At 49.5% G+C, this 21,689-nt stretch overlaps 1 protein-coding gene across 7 annotated transcripts in view; it reads right to left on the reverse strand.

Moving 5' to 3' along the window:
* Positions 1-21,689, reverse strand: part of PKIG (cAMP-dependent protein kinase inhibitor gamma) — a 71,146-nt gene that overhangs the window by 3,198 nt on the left and 46,259 nt on the right. For 6 of the 7 annotated variants that reach the window (XM_058679853.1, XM_058679848.1, XM_058679850.1 and 3 more), the window contains exon 2: positions 10,974-11,043. Coding sequence is in view for 1 of the 7 variants with exons in the window: in XM_058679847.1 (XP_058535830.1) it covers positions 11,026-11,043 (18 nt within the window). In the remaining 6 variants the exon portion in view is untranslated. Of the gene's footprint in view, positions 1-10,968; positions 11,044-21,689 lie in introns of those variants that run through there. The other variant, XM_058679847.1, reaches the window with a different exon arrangement.

Here is a 21,689-nt window from a genome sequence, read left to right on the forward strand (position 1 = left end):
ATAAATCTTAAAAAAAAAAAAAAAAAAAAAAAAAAAAGATTGCTGGGTCCAAAGATGAACAGATGAAGAGAAATTATACAAATAATGAGGAGAGGAGCAACCCAGAGAAGGGGATGGCCTGGATGCAGCTTCTGAGGAGGTAAGCATGGAGAAACGAAAGATCAGAGTACCAGCTGCAAAACTGCAGCAGAGTCCAGGACCCCCATTTTGCTGCTGAGGTGGGCGGGGGGGGCATCCACGTGGTGGTAGATAGGGAGATTCTGGCTATCCCATGCAGGACAAATATGCAAGCTGGGCGGAGCTTAGGTTTCTGACAAGCCCAGAGGGCGCAGTAATAGGAGCAAAGCAGGGTGGAAAACTTTGGTTCTAGCAACCGAGATGTGTGTGAGTGCCCCCGCCAGGGCAGAGCTGGGAGGGGACCTGACGCTAGAGAGAACAGCACACCCATAGGGTGAGCCACCAACCCTGAGATGAGCATGGGCTCATGTAGTAGGAGGAGCCTCAGCAGGTGAGGAGGGTGGAAGGGCACCCTGGTCACTGCGTGGGACACCTACGTCCAACCAGGCCTTCCAAGTAACCATATCGCTGGGAAAGCGGTCTCTGAAGTCTTAAAACTTCAGAGAATTTGCATTCTTGATTCCACTTTCCAGGAACTTTGAGGCCCCCTCCCGCTCTGTTTATTCCATGCCTTCTCTGGTCTAGCTGCACACCCGGCACACAATGGCCGACCTGCTCAGCTCCAAGGAATGAACACTTCCTACAACTGTGAGGAGCATGAGGGATCTCTAGATACCTCTGTGCCCAGGCCCAGTCCTGTAGTCTAGTAGCTAAAGTCCTCACCTTGCACGCACCGGGATCCCATATGGACGCTGGTTCTAATTGCAATGGCCCCATTTCCCATCCAGCTCCCTGCTTGTGGCCTGGGAAAGCAATCGAGAATGGCCCAAAGCCTTGGAACTCCACACCCCCATGGGAGACCCGGAAGAATCTCCAAGCTCCTGGCTTTGGATTGGCTCAGCCCCAGCCGTTGCGACCACCTGGGGAGTGAATCATCAGATCTTCCCGTCTGCATATCTGACGTTCCAATAAAAATTTTAAAAATCTTTGTCCACCCCCTAACTCTTTCCTTAGAGGAGCTTCAAATTCCCAGATGAAAATTTTTAGACATTTGACACATTTCCAAGTTGCCTTCCCAAATGGCAGAGTGATTTATAACGCCAATTGGCATTAATTATAAATTCAGGGGCTACTGTTGTGATGTAGCCCGTAAAGCATCCACTTGCAATGCCAGCACCCCCTATGCCTACTAGTTTGTGTCCTAGCTCTTCTTCTGGTCCAGCTTCCTGCTAATGGCCTGGGAAAAGCAGCTGAGGATGAACCAAGTGCTTGGGCTCATGCCCCCTGAGGCTCCTGGCTTCAGTACATGCCTAGCTGTTAGGCACCTGAAGAGTGAACCAGGGAAGATCTTTCTTCCTCTCCAAATTTCAAATAAATCTTTGTAAAAGACTTGTAAACTGAGTACTGTTCCAATTTCTTCCCACTACCAGCACCTAATGTCCGTTCATCTGTGCCCTTGTTGGCAAGACATGGCTACTTTATTACTGAAAGGCTACTCTGAAGTAGAGTGGGGCATTATGGTGTTTCCTTTAAAAATTTCTAAAGACCGAGATCTCGTCCAGTCACTGCTGTGCTCCCCAAGTGCCCCCGAAAGCAGGCTGACATAGTCAGGAGGATGCCCTCGGGGGAGTGAGTAGAGTGAGGGGGAGGCAAGGAAAGGATGACCAGCATGGAGGGTGGGCCCATGGTCCCCACAACACCCAGCTCAGAAGAGACACCTAAAGAAGGAAACAGGGGAGGCAGGGGTTGTTGAAGTTCAAGCCTGGGATCCAATTTGGCCTCCTCCCAACCTGTACCCTTACAGGCAACAAAATAGGGCTCAAGTCCTTGGATTCTTGTCACCCAAGCGGGTAGGAGATGGCTTGTCTGCTCGCATTCCCTGGCTTTCAGATGAAAATAAAGATTAAAAACAAAAACATGAAAAAGCCCAACTACTGAACCTTGGGCAAAACCCTGCTCTCTCTAGGACTGCTCCCTCACCTGGAAAATAAAGGTAGAGCCAGAACTCTAAGGCAATTCCCCCTGCCTTCAGCAGATGGCGCAGGCTGTCTTCCCCAGTGGCCTTGAGAGCAGTTGCCCTAATTAGGCTGTCCTCACTGAAGTTTCCAGAAGCTCCAGAAGTGGCTCCTTCTGAGGCTCAGATTCTCACTACTGCCTTCTACCTGAGAGGTCTGAAGCAGGGGAGGCTGAGGTGACAGCCAGCAGGCACTTGTGTCTGACATATGAGGTAAGGTCATAACCCAGGCTCTGTCAAGCTCATGCTCCACACCACACACCTCTGGGAACAGACAGACCCTAACAGGCCACTCTGCCTACCGGGTCTCGGTTTCCTCCAATGAGAGCAGGAGTTCTAGAAGCCACTGGGCCAACACTGCTCAGGCCACCGCTGCCCACAGGTGCTAGGAAGGAGGAGCTCCAGAGATGCTCACAGGGTGCCTGCCTGTCCTGTCACACACTATTGGTCTGCCCTGCCTACCCAGAAGAGTGACTCTCTGTCAGGTCTCCTGGTGCCCCACAGCCGCACAGGCACTCAGCCTGGATCTCTGGCACCTGACACCATGCCACGGGGTGACTGGTTCCATCTCCAAGACAGACTTCCTGTGGGAACAGCCTCCCCAGGGCTCTGCCCCAACCCCTGCCCTGCTTGACCTTCCAAGCTGCCCACTGCCGGACACCCAGGGCACAGGAGGAATTGTGCCAAGCTCAAGGCCCAGTTCTGGAAGATGCCCATGGAGCCAAGGTGCTCTGGCCGTGCTGCTGCCCAGGAAACAGGGCGGATGAGCTGGGAGGTCTCTCATCCACAGCATACTTGGTTTCATTCTTCTGGATCAGCATCCTTCCTCACGACCCGTTCTTTACCACAGTACCAAATGTCCTGTCAGAAAGGGGTCATTCCCCTGCTTCTCTGTTGAGATCCACAGGGATCTCAACTTCTGTTGTGCCCTTGAGCTACTGAGCCAGTTTGTGGCATTTTATTCTAAGAAAATAACCAACAGTGCATGAAGACAAATATACAGAAATGTTCAGTCCAGCACTATTTGTAGAATCCTAAGTCAATGACACTACCGTCAAGGTGATGACATGTACCACAGAAGAACAGGGGAGGGTTCTCAGCTTGTAGGTGGTTGGGTTAGAGGTCATATAGCTAGGGAAGGCTTCCTGGAGGAGGTGACTTGGAGCTGAAATCTACAGATAGGGCTGAAAAGGGCATAATCCAGGCAGAACCAAAAGACAAGGTGAGTCTGAGTAATGAGCCATCTCCTGTCTTGGCTTGATTCCTGGCTGCTGTGCTCGCTTCGGCAGCACATATACTAAAATTGGAATGATTCCTGGGTGCTGGAGAGGTAGGCTCTGTCCCCGCCTCCCACACAGGAGGTCCTGGTGCCCCTGTGGCAGCTGCATACACTTGGGCTGACCCTGAATGCCCTGCTCTGGACTTTGCCCCACCCCTCTCGGGCCTAGGGTCAGTGGCCCAGCACCTGCAGGTGCTTGCTCTGGGCTGTCAGGTTCCTCCACAGGAAGCTGCTCCTCCCTTGGGTTTTCATTTTCTCCCAGCTTTGTGAACTGCAGAGGCCACAGTCTCTGCCAAGGGCCCTACGGACTGTTCCACAGCTATTAGTCCTCATTGCTTAGATTCCATTACAGCTACAAGCTGTTTTCCAAACAGACTAGAAGGGTCATTTCCTGTTGTTTTTTTCTTTCTAAAAAATCCAATATTTGCACAAATCACACACACAAAAACAAGTAAGCTTTGCTGAAGACAGGGCGCACATAAGTGGGAGTTGACCCATGAGAGGCGACTCCTGGGATGGGTTCCAAGGCTTTGTGGAACAGAGGAAGGGCTGTGGAAGCCTGATGGAAATACCGGGGCCCACAGAACGCACATTCCCTGCATTCAAAGGCACTGCCTTCTCTGTGATGAGCAGCCAGGAACCCAAGAGCCACCAAGGCAGGGCCCCTAAGGAGCACACTCTAAGAACCTGGGAAGGGGCAGGTGCCTGGGGGCACATCCCAGGCAGGCTCACCAGCTGGCTGGGGTCCTGGCCTTGGCTCTGGCTGCAGACCTGGGGAGACCCACTTTGGGAGGGAGTGTAGAAAGGCTCCTTTCCCCTAAGCAGTATCTGTTGATGACCCATATTTATATTCTAGAAAGGGACTTGGGCCAGCCCCTCAAACCACCCACCGGCCACTCCCTCTAGCCTCGCCCGGTTCACCGAGGCCCTCTGGCCCCACAGGGGATTCCTGCGACCCAACTTCCATTTTGAGAACATCCCCTGGCTGTTGTGTGGGAAGAAAGCAGTGGCTGGGAGTGAGAGAAAAGCAGACCTGCAGTGAGGAGCTGTGCCAGGGGTCTGGGGCAGAGGGTGTATGTGGAAGAGTAGAGGCAGATCTGAGTTACTGTGCCGTAAAATGATAGGATCTGGTGGTATATGTGAGTGGTGAAGGAGGAGGAAGAGGGGACTCAGAAATGGCTCTCTAGAACACCTGCCTCGGGACCTTTGAGTTGCATATGTGCAATCTGGGGCTGTCATGTCATGGGGACACCCAACCTAGCCCAGGTGGTGACTGCACGGAGATCTCTGTAGAGACAGTGCAGAGAAGCCACCGACCCCAACGGTGTGTAAACATGAACTCTTATTTCAACAAAGCTGTAAGAAACAAACTCACATGCCCAAACTATGATGCAGGGGAATTCTCACACGCTGCATGGATGCTTTACCCACCCACCTGTGCAGAAGGACGTGGGAGCCCTGCTGCGCTTTTTCCATCAGGTAGAGCACAGCAGGGCTCAGCCTCACAACAATCATACAGGACTAGCTGTCCTACACAAACAGCGCTTTAAGCTCAAGTCTTTGTGTCCCACGCCACTCACAGACCTGCTGGCCGTGTGAGCTCAGGCAAGCCATGCATGTGCCCCGTGTACATGAGAAAGCTCACTGGGGCACTATAGAGGTCAGACAGAGCAAGGCATGTGAAGCACTCTGCCACTCTTGGTGAGGTAGGCCACACAACGCGTGGGCTCCCAGCACTACCCTCACGCTGTCAGTGTTGCTGCCTGTGGCAACCCTGGGCCTGGGCCTGGACTAGCCACCAGAAAGCACACATGTGCATGGTGTGCTTGTTGGGTTCAGCAAGCCAACAGGGGCTGGCCAGTGTCATCTTGTGACTGGACTTCGGGACACCGCCCAGGACAGCTGTGGGCTACAATGACACTGGATAATTTATCTCTAACCAGAACCCCCTAGAGACCTGCCCTGGCCTCCTGGCATCTAGGAGGCTGGTGCCCAAGGGGACACAGTGGCCCACAACACTATGGGGTCTCTCTGGAGCACTGGTTCTGAAACACAAAGTGCATTCACGGATGGACACTATGGACAAGGAGCACTTGAACTCCACCCTGAAATGCCTACCCAGAATCCCGTGGTTACCACCCCAGTAGTTACAGAGCTCAGACGCTCCCACAGTATCTAGATTCCAACCCTCTGGAGGCTTGTTGCCCCCTCCCCCAAGCCCGCCCCAACTGGTCTGGGCCAGAAAAAACAGCCCTGAGAGCTGACCCGCTGCACCCTAGTCACTGCAAACATCTGCAGCCAGGGGATTCCCAGGGGGCCCTGTCGGAACAGGATGCAAGCTGGTGGCTTGGGAAGCTACTGGAGGGCAAAGCCCAGAAGACCTGCTGAGAAGCAGCAGGGGAGTTCCAAGGCCAAGAGAGCTTCCTGCCATGGGAGACCCAGGTTTTGCCAACAGAGAGCAGGCCAGCCCAGGAGAGGAGAGAGGGCGCTGGAGGCAGTACAAGCCAGGAGGGGAAACTGAAAATCCCACCAAAGTCCAGGACGACTAGCATTTGGACAGAAAAGCAGAGGGTTGGGATCCTGTCCCCATTCCAAGTGAAGGAGGCTGGATGGGGGCGGGGGACTGTGGACAGGAGCTGTCCGATCATAGTTCTAGAATCACTGGCTGTGTGAGGCTGAGCAAGTCCCTCAGCCTTCCTGAGCCTCAGTCTCTTCACCTGTGAGCCAGAAATGAGAATGCCAACTTTTAGGATGGCTGGGAGAATCAAGGAAATGTACATGTGATTGAGAGCTTTTCTGCTAGTACTATGGGGAAGTGAGGAATGAGGATGCATGGGATGACAGCTGAGAGCTTACTCCAGTTTCACGCGAGATATGTGGGCTCCAGTTCAGGCTCTACCTCTCATTAAGGCAAGGCTGCTCCCTCTCTGAACCTCAAGTTCACTGGTAAAATGGGGACAGCAGCACCTTCCCCATTTAAAGGTTACACTAGGATTAGAAAGAGGATGGAGGCATGCTGTCTCGTGCACTGTGCTACTCACCAAGAGGCACAGCTCAAGAAGTAACTCTGGTGTTGCTGGCTGGAATGACCCTTAAACCCCTGATTATGCACTGTCAAGCTTCGGTACACTGGCCAAATGCGGTCACTTCCAAGAGCCTCGTTTCCTTCTAAGAAATGGAAGAGCCCCCAAACAAGAGCAAGCGCCAGATCACTGCTGCCCGCTCCAGCACACATCACACTCCGTGGGCTGGCACAACAGCTTCAACTGCACCGAGGGAACCAGGCAGATCCCACACCCTCCCTCCCTGCTTCCAAATTTACTGGGTGTAATTCCCAAATAAAAATTATATTGCTCAAGGCTTACAATGTGACACTGCAACCTGGCCTACACTGTGAAATGATCACCACAATCAAGCTGGTTAATATCCCCACACTTGCGGCAGTTGCCTTTTGTTGAGTAAGACTACTCCCTGGGCTGGTTCCAAGTGTATCACTTTGATCACTTTAGTTACCACACTATACATTAGTCTCCAGGATTTATCCACCTTACAATACACCCTCAGATCAACATCTTCCCCTCCCAACACTTGCTACACTTAACCTTTTTTTTTTTTTACTTTCCTAACATTTGTTAACTCATTTTTTGTTTTTATAATAGCCACTTTAAGATGTATGCTATCTCATTTACATTTCCCTAATGATTTAGTGATATTGAGCACCTTTTCATGTACCTGCTGGCCATTTATGTTTTCCTGGAAAAATCTCTACTTTGGTCCTATGTCCATGTTTTTTTAATCAAATTATCTGTGTTTTTTTTTCCCTTTCAAGTTGTATGGATTCCTTACATATTTTGCATACACAAGTACTTTTCCCTATTGTAGTTGCCTTTTCATTTTGCTGGTTATTTCCTTTGCTGTGCACAGGACTGCTTTGTTTTGTTTGAGCTTGCTGCACCGTAAGATCAATGTCATGCAGCTTTTCCTGTACACTGCCTTCCAGGAGTTTTATAGTTCCCAGCTGACTTTTGCATATGATGTGAATAAGGACAGAAGTCATCATTTGCACATGGATATACTGTCTTCTCACTTAGTTAAGGTGGTCCTTTCCCCACTGTGTACTTCATAACATTTTTATTTGAGAGGCAGAAAGACAGGCACACATGCCACAGAGGGACAGAAATAGAGAAAAAAGATCTCCAGTCTGCTGGTTCACTCCCCCAAATGCCTACAACCGCTGGGGCTGGGCCAGGCTGAAACTGGGAACTGGGAAGTCAATTTAAGTCTTTCATGTGGGTGGCAAGCGCCCCATTACTTAAGCCATCATCACTGCCTCCCAGGGTCTGCATTAACAGGTAGTCTGGTATCAGGAGTCAGACATATACCTCACACCCAGGCACTACCTGTCGATGCTCACGTCTTAATTGCTTTCTTAACTGCTAAGCTACATGCTCCCATGTCCTATTCCATGGTATACTCCTGACATCTCTGTCATTACTTGAGTATGCATGCCTGAGTTTAATTCTGGGTTTTCTGTTCTGTTCCCCTGGTCTATATGTCTATTTTTAAAACAGTATCACACACTATTCTGACTACTATAGCTTTGTAATATAATTCAGAAGCACGCAGTGTGGTGCATTTAACTTTGTTCTTGCACAAGACTGCTTTAGTTATTTGGAATCTTTTATAGTTCTTCACAAGTTTTAGGACTTTTTATAAAAATAAAGTCACTGCAATTTTAACAGGGATTGAATGAAATCAGTGGATTGCTTTGGGTACCAGGAACATTTCTGACAACATCAATCTTACTGGGCAAATTCTTCAAGTGGCTTGGTATGAACACAACCTTAGCCCTTTCCAGACCAGGCCAAGTAGCAGTCTTATCTCCTCCTCTCCCCACTTCCTTCATCAGCTCCGTTCAGAGACATTGTCCTTGTGGCCAACAAGTGGATAGCACCTTCAACGTCCACACCAGGTCAGAGCAGAGGCAGCCTCTTCCAGAAGGAGTAACACGGAGCACAACACCCCCATGACAGGAGCAGACCTGCTCCATGCACTCACAGAAAGGACTGACTGATGCTAAGAGGCAACACCGGCCCCAGACGAGACTGTCCTTGTCTCTGGGCTCTCACAGGACAATCAAGGTTTGAGAGAAACTGAGGAGTTGTGCTTGACTTCCTCATAGGTGGCCAGAATGTGGGGTCAACACTGCTCCTCTTCCAGCCACCATGGGCAAGCAGCTCCTTCTGTGAGCCTGTTTCCTCATCTATAAAATGAAAATGATGTAGACAGACATCTTACTATAAAACGTAAGTACTGGTCCGACGTGGTACCCTAGCGGCTAATGTCCTGCCATGGATGCACTGAGATCCTATATGGGCGTTGTTTCTAATGCAGGCAGCCCCGCTTCCCATCCAGCTCCCTGCTTGTGGCCTGGGAAAGCAGTCGAGGATGGCCCAAAGCCTTGGGACCCTGCACCCACACAGGAAACCTGGAGGAGGCTCCTGGCTCCAGATCACTGCAGCTCCAGCCGTTGCAACCGCTTGGGGAGTGAATCAGTGAATCAGTGGATGGAAGGTCTTCCTGTCTGTCTCTCCTCCTCTCTGCATATCTGACTTCCCAATAAAAAGTTTTTTAAAAAACAAGAGTGTGTTAATCGCCAAGTAATTAGCGGTCTTTCAGCCACAGGCATGGTTAAGCACGTATCTGGCCTTTAGTCAGTGTTTGTCTCCCTCCCTCATCCATGTGTTGACCATCGTGGGTGGTGGTAACAGAGAGCTTAGAGACTGATCCTGAGCCTTTGTCACCGGGACAAGCCGTAGCTTCGTGATTTTTAAAAAATCACTACATGGCAAACAATGCAGAACCATTACTTTAAAAGCCTCAATAGGGCAGGCACACTTCCACAGTGAGATGAGGAAAGTGTTATCACCCTCATTAAATAAACAAGGATGCTGATGCTGATAGGTGGGAAGTGAGGTGTCCAGGGCCACCTGTTCTTGGCTCTATACTGGATGTCCCCCCTCCACTTGTCTCCAAGGAGACCACCTGTGCTCAAGCTGTGGGCTCTGTCTCCTGCCCTCCTGAAATTCCAAAGAAATGAGGAGCCCAGGCCATGGGAAAAGACATCAGAGAGGAGATAAGGGAGGGAGGAACTTCACTCAGTCCATCATCCATACTGCTGTAACAAGCCTCATTCCAGCTTTGCCTCCCAGCTGCTTCAACCCCTCACCTGCCATGACTTTCCACTACTGCCATCGGGATAAGGCCCAAATTCGTTCATGACCTCCTGTGGGTTCAATGTGAGGCACAGCCCTTCCTTCACATTGTGAGCAGTCCACAGAACCCCTCTCAGGTAGTCAGGAGCACTGCCCCTGAGCAGCTCCCAGGCCCTCACTGTGCTGCGTGCTAGGCCCTTAGCCTCTGCTTGGCCACTCCTGGTCATCTCCTGCGATTCTCCACCTTTGGTCCACTCAACCATCTGTCTTTGGCACGTACTGCAAATGACTACGTTCATGGGCAGAGGCTGGGTCTGCTACTTTTGCTCTGGTGCCCTGTTCATGGGAGGCATTCTATCAGCACCCACTGATCAATGGGTGAATGAAAACTTTACTGGGCAGGGCAGGAGTCTAGATGAAGCCGCTTTAGATTGAGTTGTACTGCTCCTGACATGGTGCTGCAGACAGAGAAAATAATTCGTTCTTCTCCGTCCTTCGGCCTGCCCTGGGTCACATGCCCAGTGGACCCAACAAGTGTTTCAGAGTAAAGATGGAACCCAGCTTCTTCAGTATCCCTGTGAAAATTCTAGCCATGGAAAATACCCGCGTGGGTGCAGGTAATGACGCATGAACAGCTTCTAATTCTGATACCCTTGGCAACACCATCCAAGGACATGTGGACAGAGGAGCAGCTCTCTGTGGACCTGGGACTTCCAACTGGACAGTGCAAGGAGAGTCACCGGTTTCGCAGATATACATGAGTGTTTTAAGTGACAAGCCAATTATGACACCAACTTGGATTTAAAATTTTTCACACATGCCAGAAACATTCAGATGTCATAGAACCGCAGAGTGCCTAGGAGCAGTGAGTGTGCCCAGTGGGGATGGACCGCAGGGCTGGGCTGTGCCCATTTTCTGGGTGGGGCTTTGCCTACTTTTGCTCCTCTATCACAGCACTGCATTGCAAAGTCCCATGCTGTGAAAACAGCTTCACAACAAACACTTGGCAGAGAGGGGAGTTGCCATCACACTCTTTGGTTACTTGGTTTCTAACTCCTGTGTATGATTCCACCTGCTAAGTATATGGCTTAAGAGCCCCCAGGAAACATCCAGAGGTAGACTGTCCTTCTGATGGGATAAAGAAAGAGTGGAATGATGGCTGTGGGACTGCAGCCCTGATGTGACACAACTTCCAACAAGGACTGTCCTGCCTTTGTTTCTTGGGAGCCGAAATTCCTCTCTGCTTTTATTCTGAATCTATCTAATGCCTTTCTTCAAACAGAAAGACATACTTAGATAAAAACTTACGATGCTGTGGTAGAATGCCATGAACAATGGGGCTACCCACCTGGTTTAAGTTCTTTCTCCAGCTTGCATCTCTTCAGATTTTTCACTTGGGGTTAATCAGTGTGAAAATTCTGAGGAATCAGGGAAAAAAAAAAGTTAGAGCCAGACAAATTTAAGGGCTGTAAACCGAACCAATCTGGAAGGATGAGCTAATGACAGCCAGTCCGTCTGAAGTTAAGGAATTTATATTACAGATGTCTTCCATGTACAAGAGGACATTTGGTGAGCACATGTGTAGCAGCACAAAGAAAGGTAAATGGGTTAAATCTGTGTTAACAGAGTCAAATTCATCAACACAAGTAGCAATTGCACAGTTGGCCACTGCAAACAATGAGGAAGATTTCATTGTATTCATATGGGAAAATGTACACGTTTGATAATTATAGAGTAAAACCGCAAATATTGTCATTTTTTACTAAAAAGTATGAGCATGACTGTTAATACTTAGACAAACTACAGCATTTGTATAAACCTACACTGTTAAACGTACACACACTTTATCATTTGGAAATTTTAAGTGAGTTTAAAAAGTAAATGAGAGGGCCTGGCACAATAGCATAGCAGTTAAAGTCCTCGCCTTGCACACGCCAAGATCTCATATGGGCGCCGGTTCTAATCCCAGCAGCCCCACTTCCCATCCAGCTCCCTGCTTGTGACTTGGGAAAGCAGTCGAGGACGGCCCAAGGCCTTGGGACCCTGCGCCCACATGAGAGACCCGGAAGAGGCTCCTGACTTCGCATTGGCTAAGCTCCGGCCTTTGCAGTCACTTGGGGAGTGAGCCATCGGAAGGAAGAACTTCCTCTCTGTCTCTTCTCCTCTCTGTATATCTGCCTTTCCAATAAAAATAAATATTTTTTTAAAAAATGAGAAAAATCTATTTATGTTTATTTTCCTAGAAAAACAGAAATGCAATTTAAAATTATACCAAGAAAAAAGAAGGGGAAGAAGATATGTTTTGGTGCAAAAACATTTGAACACTGCATGTCTTTTGTTCATAATACACATTTTCCTCTTGAATGCAGAAACAGCCAACAGTGAGCGGCAAGCAAAGGTTCTCTCTGGGACTAAGTGAGGCTATGGGGAAAAGACTCAAAGGTTGCTCCTCTGGACAGGATCTCATAATCATGGCATGCTGTTTATAAAATTCCATATCCGGCAAAGATATCAGGAGGGAAGGAAAAACATCTTCAAGCAAAGACTGGGCGAATGTATCATCACAGACCCCAGAAACACTTCCTCATAGAGGAAACCGAGCATACCAAGTGAGAAGTTTTTTTTTTTTTTTTTTTTTAATTTATTTTTATTGGAAAGGCGGATATACATAGAGGAGGAGAGACAGAGAGGAAGATCTTCTATCCACTGATTCACTCCCCAAGAGACTGCAACGGCCGGTGCTGAGCCGATCTGAAGCCAGGAACCAGGAACCTCCTCCTGGTCTCCCACACGGGTGCAGGAACCCAAGGCTTTGGGCTGTCCTCAACTGCTTTCCCAGGCCACAAGCAGGAAGCTGGATGGGAAGCGGAGCTGCCGGGATTAGAACCAACACCCATATGGGATTCCGGGGCGTTCAGGGCAAGGACTTTAGCCGCTAGGCCACGCCGCCAGGCCCCCAAGCGAGATGTTAGAATCAACACGGGACCGATAAATTTGTTGTCATTCAGTAAATTCAAAGAATCATTGTTTGAATAAAACAAAACTAATTGGAGATTACAAAACTTGGACAAGATGAAATATTTGATAAAGAAAACACTAGGGATGTAAGAGCCGAATCAAGGCTTTGAGGCTCCTTGACAACTCAGCACAAACACGGACACAAGGCTCTGGTTCAGACATCACCACCAGGGTGCACTGAACACCTCAAGGATGAAACCAGAAACATTATTGTTCTCCAGGGGAAAGTTCCATTTTAAAATTTGAAGTATAAAAAGAACAAAAATGGGGTCCAGCGGCGTGGCCTAGCGGCTAAAGTCCTCGCCTTTGGCACGCCTCGGGATCCCATATGGGCGCCGGTTCTAATCCCGGAAGCTCCACTTCCCATCCAGCTCCCTGCTTGTGACCTGGGAAAGCAGTCAAGGATGGCCCAAGGCTTCGTGACCCTGCACCTGTGTGGGAGACCTGGAAGAGGTTCCTGGTTCCTGGCTTCGGGTTGGCGCAGCACCGGCCGTTGCGGCTCACTTGGGGAGTGAATCATCTGACGGAAGATCTTCCTCTCTATCTCTCCTCTCTGTATATCTGACTTTGTAATAAAAATAAATAAATCTTAAAAAAAAAAAAGAACAAAAATGAAGACAAGTGCATAAGTCCTCGCCTTGCATGCGCCAGGATCCCACATGGGTGCTTGTTCTAATCCCGGCAGTCCGGCTTCCCTTCCAGCTCCCTGCTTGTGGCCTGGGAAGGCAATCAAGGACTGTCCAAAGCCTTGGGACCCTGCACCCATGTGGGAAACCCAGCAGAGGCTCCTGGTTCCTGGCTTTGGATCGGCTCAGCTCCAGTGTTGCCGTCACTTGGGGAGTGAATCATCAGACAAATGATTTTCCTGTCTCTCCTCCTCTCTGTATATCTGAATTTCCAATAAAAACAATAAATAAATCTTAAAAAAAAAAAAAACAGGAATAGAGTGCATTAATGCCAAATCAGTTAACACACTTTTGTGTGATAAAGTCTAATTACCAAAAATGTCAGTCCTTTTCAAATCATCATTTTCCTTAGATCTCAATAGGACACTGACAGGTGGCCCCAGAACTGCTCAGGTTCTGCAGAAGGCCTTATAGGAGGGCAAAAGGGAAGGGAATGTGTGTGGGAGGGAGGGAGCAGCTACTCCCTCACCACTCACCCAGAAGAGAACAAACCCATTCCCTCTTAGCACTCCAGCACTCCCCCCTGCCACCTGGGGGGGATCCACACCCAAACTGTCAAAGGAGAAAGGCCTGCATACAGTTTGGCACTTCTCAACACGCAGGCTGAAGTTGCTCAAAAGGCAAAGTTAGGTGTATGCCTTACCCACGATGTGCTTTTTAGTGAGAAAAACAAATTGCTAGATAATGGATAAACTAAGATTCCACTCCTGAGAAAACAATCACTCAAACCCTACACACAGTCAAACAGCAGCTTTGACAGATTCCAAACTGACAACACTGGCCTATATAACAAGGTAGGAGACAAGAGAAAAATGGAAAAATAAAAACACCATCAAATAACAATATCACAGCAAAGAAAAGAACACTCATAAACTGTTACATACTACCCTTCAGATTAACCAGCTGATTCTATTTGAAAGGCAAAGTGACACAGAGGAGACACAGAGATCTTCTAACCACTGTTTTGCCCTCCAGATGCCTGCAGCAGGGGCTGGGCGTGAAGCCAGGGTGAAGCCAAGAGCCTGGAACTCAGTCTGGGTTGTCCTCCTGTGTGGACGGCACCCAAGTACTTGACCAGACACTTGCTGCCTCCCACGAAGGTGGAGTGGAATCAGAGGTGAGGGTGGAGCTAGTGCTGTGGTACATGAGGTTAAGCCACTACCTGAAGCAGTGGCATCCACAGGAGTATGGTTCGAGTCCCAGCTGCTCCACTTCTGATCCTGCTCCCTGGGAAAACAGTGGAAGATGTCAGCCATGTGGGAGACCTGGGTGAAGTTCCTGGCTCCTGGCTTCAGTCTGACTCAGCGCTGGTCATTGCAGCCGGTTGGGGAGTGAACCACAGGATGGAAGAGCTCTCTGTGTGTCTCCCCTTCTCTGCAACTCTTCCAAATAAATACATGAATCTAAATATGAATCTAAAAAACAAACAAAAAAGGTGGCACTGGATCCTGGGTACTCCAATATGGGATGTGGGCATCCCAAGAAATGGTTTAACCTGCTGAGCCACAATGCCCATTCCAACCTATTTATCTTTATATAGGATAACAGGGCATATTTATTGTCATTTTCTTTCTGGTTAACATAGAACCGGTCTGTGGCTAATATTGTAGCAAAGCAGATTAAAGCTGCCATTTCCAACACTGGCTGCCCATGTCACAGTGCTGGTTTGAGTCCTAACTGCTGTGCTCGTGACCCAGTTTCCTGATAACGCACCTGGGAAGGCAAGCAAGGAGGGGCCAGGTACTTGAGTCCCTGCCACTCACGGTAGGAGTTCCTGGCCTCCTGACTTCAGCTTGGTCACTGCAGCCACCTGGGTTGTGAACTCATGGATGGAAGTGATCACTCTCCCACACTCATTCCTTTTGTCTCTTCTCCCACTATACTGCTTTGCCTTTCAAATAAGTAAATGAATATAAAAATCTAAAGGAACAGGTCTTCCAATATGTTGTTTTGTAGCTAGAAGCGAGGGATGAGAATGGGGAGCTCATGGGGAGAAAAGGTAAATTATTTCCTAAGCATTTGTGACTTATATTTTAAAAGATTAAAAAAAATTCCCTTTTTACAAGCCAAAGAATGTCTAAAGCTTTTGAAACTACTCAGTTTTCAGGCAGTGGGAGCCAACTGGGCCTCTCTCCCAACGTCTGCCATTCCCTCCAGAGCCAAGTCTGTCCTCTCGGGAACAGCACGGTCCCACGAGCCGCAGCACCTTCCAGTCCCCAGGCAGGTGCTCTGGCATCTGGCACCCATCACAGGAGCCAGGGATCCGGGCAAGCGAAGGAAGGTGTTCCGAAATTGCTTCTGATGGGAGGAGCCAGGAGGCCAGCAGCAGCAGAGCACTCCCAGCAGGCTCCTAAGAGATACACCTGGGCTGACAGCGCTGCCTCACAGGAACCTGGAACGCATATCCACCTTCCCCTGCCAGAATGTCTGATAAGTACAGTTTAGTTTAGTTTTTTAACTTGACATGGAGGAAGGGAGGAACAGAAGGAGAGAAAGTGAGAGACAGAGACAGATGAGGGGAGGAGAGGGAGAGACAGGGAAGAAGAGGGAGGCAGACAGGTAGACAGCTCCCATTTGCTGGTTTGCTTCACAAACGCCTGCAACGACCTGAGGCGAGCCAAGCCTTGAAGCCAGGAGCCAGAATTCAAGTCTCTGTGTGGGTGGAAGGAACCCATTACTTAAGCTATTATCATTGCTCTCAGGGTCTACATTAGCAGGAAGCTTAAGCCAAAGACGGGTTTTGAACCCAGGTACGGGCCCGGTGTGATAGCCTAACGGCTAAAGTCCTCGCCTTGCACACACCAGGATCCCATATGGGAACCGGTTCTAATCCCAGCAGCTCCGCTTCCCATCCAGCTCCCTGCTTGTGGCCTGGGAAAGCAGTTGAGGACAGCCCAAAGCCTTGGGACCCTGAACCTGCGTGGGAGACCTAGAGGAGGTTCCTGGCTCCTGACTCCGGGTTGGCTCAGCACCAGCCGTTGCAGTCTCTTGGGGAGTGAATCATCGGATGGAAGGTCTTCCTCTCTGACTCTCCTCTTGTATATCTAACTTTGCAATAAAAATAAATAAATCTTAAAAAAAAAAGAACCCAGGTACTCCAAAATGGGGTGTAGGCATCTTAGCCAGCATCTTAACTGCTGCACCAAACATATGTCTTTGATTTTTAACTTAACAAAAACAAAAAACCTACTTACATATTTGAAAGTCAGAGTTTCCGAGAGGGACAAACTGCCAGGAAAATCTTTCATGCCCTGGTTCACTCTGCACATGGCCACAATGGTCAGGGCTGAGCCAGGCTGCAGCCAGAAACTAGGAGCTTCAGTAGGGTTTCCCACATGGAAGGCAAGAACCCAAGCACTTGGGCCATCTGTCACTGACTGCTTCTTCTAGGGCATTAGCAGGGAACTGGATGTGAAGTGGAACAGCCTGGGCCACAAATCGGCACCTCTAAGGGACACCAGTGTCATAGGTGCTGCTTTACTCATCCACTGTGCCACAGCATTGGCCCTAGTTTTTAACTTTTACTTGATAATAAATGTGTAATTGAAATCAAAACACTTCCGTTTCTACAGGACTTCATGTTTTATAAAACACACTTACAGTAGCATCTTTATTTGGCTCCAGCCTGCCAATGCATTCTCCAACAGCAAATATCTACCACAAAAGCCTACATCCTCAGGCCCTGCCTACTCCACCTCATTTGCTTTGGCTTACGCATCACCCATTTTTCTCTTCTCTCTTCCCATGTCCTTTAGCCACAATGACCTCTTATGGGTTGCCCCAAACCTTATCTCCTTTAGGTCTCAAGCCCTTTCACCAAGTACCACTACTTGACTGCAATATTCTTTCCATTCCGTCACACCCATTTGGTCCTCATCAGAACTGGCTTTGTATCTCAGGCTACATACAACATCGGGAACAGGGCCCCACAGCCACACAAAGGTCTCCTTTTCACTCACGTGGCTTACTGACTTCATGCAACTGCCATCTGTCCCTGTCAACTTTTTGTGGGTAAGAGCCATGCCTAAGCTATTTAACACCATCCACCTGTCACCCTACCCAGGGTCTTACAGACAGATACTAGGGGCTCAATGCATATGGGCTGAATACATGAAAAATCTACGGACGTGAACTGAAGGCTTGTGATCTGTTCCTCTGCCTTCCTCAGCTTTCCCCAGCACTCAACACCTCCCTTGGGACACATTATCACAAGTGGCAGTCACAGTCACCTGAGTCTTTTTTTCCGATCACACTGAGCATCCTGTTACTCACAGCACCTTATAAAATGCCTGAGCCCCAAAGAGTGGATCCAACAGAGGCTGCAGCCCCTAGCCAGTCCCAAATGGGAGCTCCTCCTGCCCAGTAGGCTACAGCACCAGTGTCCTTGGAGATGCTGCCCAGGAGAGAGCCAAACTGGAGCCAAACCAAGTGTGGTGATATGGGGGGTGGAGGACAGGCCCTTATTCAAATGTCAGAGAATGAACTCACTGACGGCTGTGTTAAGTATGCTTTTCTGCACTGTCTAGCCTTGCTTCCCTCAACAGGTTCTAATTTTGTAATCAAGAAAAAAAAACCACAATAAATGTTATCAAAACAAATCAACAGAAAATCCAGCCATGACTTCAGACAAAGCCCCCGCCCACTCCCCCATTCCGCTTCCTTGCTGCAGTGTGGAGCTCTGTCCCAGGCCACCTCAGGACTTCTGTTTGCTAAGAGCTCTTCTCACTCCTCTGAAGCTGGCAGGAAGGTGCTGGAGAGGGAACACTTCAGCAGGGCGCAGGTGCAGGTGTTCCCCAGTGCCCAGGCAGACAAACTTTGAGCGTTAGGAACAGAAAGGGGAGAGCAAGAATGACCAGCCAGTTCAAGGTTGATGCCTGCACTCAAACCTGACCCCTGAGTGTCTGGCACCCCATAGAATTTCTGCTCAGGTATTTCTCTAAGAGCACCTTCCACTTGCCTCTGTAAGGATTTGTTCACTGGCCTACCCGCTCTGGTGCAGAGAACTCAAAAGGACCAGACAGGGTAGCTTGAACCCCACCCTTCTCCCCATGCCTCTATTCCTGAGCTTGGTAGAAGGAGGTCTTCCCCACATGTTCACTGGATCACAGAGCACACACCTACAAAGGATAAACCCCAGTAACTGACCAAGGCACAGACCACTAAATACTTCATTTCTTTAGTGCCTTAAAGCGCTAAAGCGCCAAGTTCAAACCAGTGATATCCTGGAAGATTAAAAAGGTTTCTTCCGAGGTTAGGGAATGCTGGCTTCCTCAGCAAGAGCAGATATACTATCGCCTGCAATTCAGAATTACTCAGGGGCAGGTGCCAGGCCTGGCACTGAGTCCCCAGTTACGATGCCCAGGGTTCCTCATTAGCACGCCTGGGTTTGAGTCCCAGCTCAGACTCCTGTTTCTAGCTTCTTCCTAAGGCACACTCGGGAAGGCAACACGTGTGGCCTTTCTGAAAGACTGCCAGGAGCTAGTGAGCTCAGCCACAGGTCACGAATCATAAACTGTTTCCAAGGACTTGATATTTTCCACCTCTGTCTCCACTTACGCACCATGGCTGGTCCCTTGTGATACACAACGCTCAGAGGAATTCACCGGGTGAGTTCAGCCGCTTGTTGCGCACAGCACCTGCTACTAGTTTCTTCCTTAAGTGGGCAGGTTGGGCCAAGCCTTCTGGTCCCAGGAGAAGCAGCTACTTCTGCTTTTGGCCTTAGCACTGACTCAAAGCTCAGCTTCACTGGACTGGGTGACGACAGAAAGCAGCACTGAGGTTTGGCTAAAGTCAATACAGCAACCCCAGGACCCATCACAATGGTGTTCAAAACCAGAAAGTCAAAGGTCAGATGCCATCCCATGTCTGTGCACTTGGTTATTAACATTCTCTTTCCAGAAACTGTACAGTAGCCCATCTCAGCCCCTACAGTACACCTCTGTGAAGCAGGCTTGACTGTGGCCCACTTTACAGGAAGAGAACGCAGCCCTGGCAGAGGGCATGAGCTGCGTTCATGATCTCCCAGCTCAGAGGTGCAGAGGCCAGAGCTCTTTTTACTTGCTTTCCTCACTCATCTCTGAGTCCTAGGTTGTCTACACTCACACACTGCGGACCCCAACCAGCCCCAAGGTGGCAAACAGCTTCAGGAGCTGGGCACAGGGCAGGAGACTAGACAGCACGACAGCCTGGGCAAGCCCACATCATAAACCCAAGAAGGCTCTACCTCAGGGGATTTGAAATTAAAAATAAAAATGAAAACCTGACTCTGACTTGGACCTCTGGCTCAGGGCTCCTCCCTCAGCAGGTGGAGAACATGAGGTCTGGGTGGGTACCATGAAGGTGGCATGCTGTCACAGGACTCAGCACTCCTCAGTCAGTCCAGCTCTATCACCTGCTAGCTTGTAGGCCACCTACCTGTGCCTCACATCATTTCTGTGAACTTGAAGGGAGTTGGCACATGCAAGATGTCCAGTCCTGGGCATGACCTCACTCCAAGGTGCAAATACCCAACAAATGCTCTAGACACAGCAGTCTCTCTACAAACCACCTCGATTCACCAGGACACCCTTAGCTCACTGCTGGCTGGTGTAAGGGTCAGAGGAGGGTATATCAGCACAAATGACAAACCAGTCACCCTACCTTAATGGGGAACATGGGGCCTGGGCTGTGGGGTAGGAGGCATTTTACCACACTGTTACCCCCTTGCCTCGCAGCAGGGATCACAAGATCAGGTCCTCTCCTTCCAGAACATCACCCCCTCACCACTGCCTTAGGAAGAGGGATCACTTTTTTCATTATCCAAAGTTCCAAGGCTCTGGGCAACTGCAGTGATACCAGAGAGAGGCCCGGCATCCCCTACCCATGCCCAGAGCTGCGAGCACACTGCAACCCAGTGATACCAGAGAGAGGCCCGGCATGCCCTATCCATGCCCAGAGCTGTGAGCACACTACAACCCAGTGATACCAGAGAGAGGCCCGGCATCCCCTACCCATGCCCAGAGCTGTGAGCACACTGCGACCGTGAACCTTCCATGAGCTTAGCTGAGAGGGCACCCTGCAACTGCAGGATCTCTCCCGGGGCTCTGACAACCACTCTCTGAACTGCAGGCTCTGGGAAGGCCTTCACAATGACCAACCCGTACACTGCCACACCCTGGGACCTGGGAAACACAACATCCACAGAAGCTGGTTTACCTCTGGGCTTTGGCTATGGTCGTGTTCCCCCTGCAGCAGGCGACCAGGCCCAAGTTCAAATATGAGAGAAGGGAGGCAGAGCTCTTGTCAGACCAGCAATGAGGTCAGATGTGAAAGTGTAGTAGGTTGTATCTCATGTGTCCCCGTGTGCCAGGCTCTTGGGTCATGGTGATGGGCAGGACACACACTGAGGATGCACGAGTCAGGGGAGATACAAGGCATGGAAGGGTTGCCAGTAATCAGGTAACCACTTGTGGTGAGCACCAGGAGAGTGCTCTGGACCACATGGGGGCCTGTGGAAATCAGGTTAGAGACTCCTGACCATCCCGTATGGTATAAAAGGCAGAATAGAATCCAGGGCCTATTGCTGCCAAAGTGAACAGTCAGTCTTTTCTTCCCCCCATCTGCTCAAGTGTGCCTGTTTGTCCATGCATGTGTACACACACACACACACACTCCAAGATTCCTTCTCCCAGGCCTGGCGCAATAGCATAGCGGTTAAGGTCCTCGCCTTGAATGCGCCCCAGGATCCCATATGGGCACCGGTTCTAATCCCGGCTGCTCCGCTTCCCATCCAGCTCCCTGCTTGTGGCCTGGGAAAGCAGTTGAGGATGGTCCAAAGCCTTGGGACCCCGTCTGGGAGACCTGGAGGAAGTTCCTGGCTCCTGGCTTCAGATCAGCACAGCACCCAGCCGTTGTGGCCACTTGTGGAGTGAATCATCGGACGGAAGAGCTTCCTCTCTGTCTTTCCATTTCTCTTTACATCTGCCTTTCCAATAAAAATAAATAAATCTTCAAAAAAGATTCCTTCTCCCTTCATAGACACCAAACCTTAAAAAAAAAAAAAAAAAAAAAAAAAACACTGAAACTCAGAAGTAACTTAATGTTATCTGCTTCATGTCCTTTTTAAAAACCGTTCTTACAGTCACCAATTTTAAGCCATTCTGGGACACTGGAAACATTGGATATTTTGTTTCTGAAAGCCCCAGGAGTCCCCAGGGGGAAAGAAACACAGACTGTGGGCATCCAGCTACACGTGGAAACATGGATCATCTCATTTTGCCTCCACACTTAAGGCTCAAAGTAAGACACAGACCCACAAGGTTACAAAACACTTACCCAAGGTTACAGTTTCCTTGGGTGGCCTTCCTCATACACAATAGTGT

This window comes from Ochotona princeps, chromosome 22 (assembly GCF_030435755.1).
Source record: "Ochotona princeps isolate mOchPri1 chromosome 22, mOchPri1.hap1, whole genome shotgun sequence".
NCBI lineage: Eukaryota > Metazoa > Chordata > Mammalia > Lagomorpha > Ochotonidae > Ochotona > Ochotona princeps.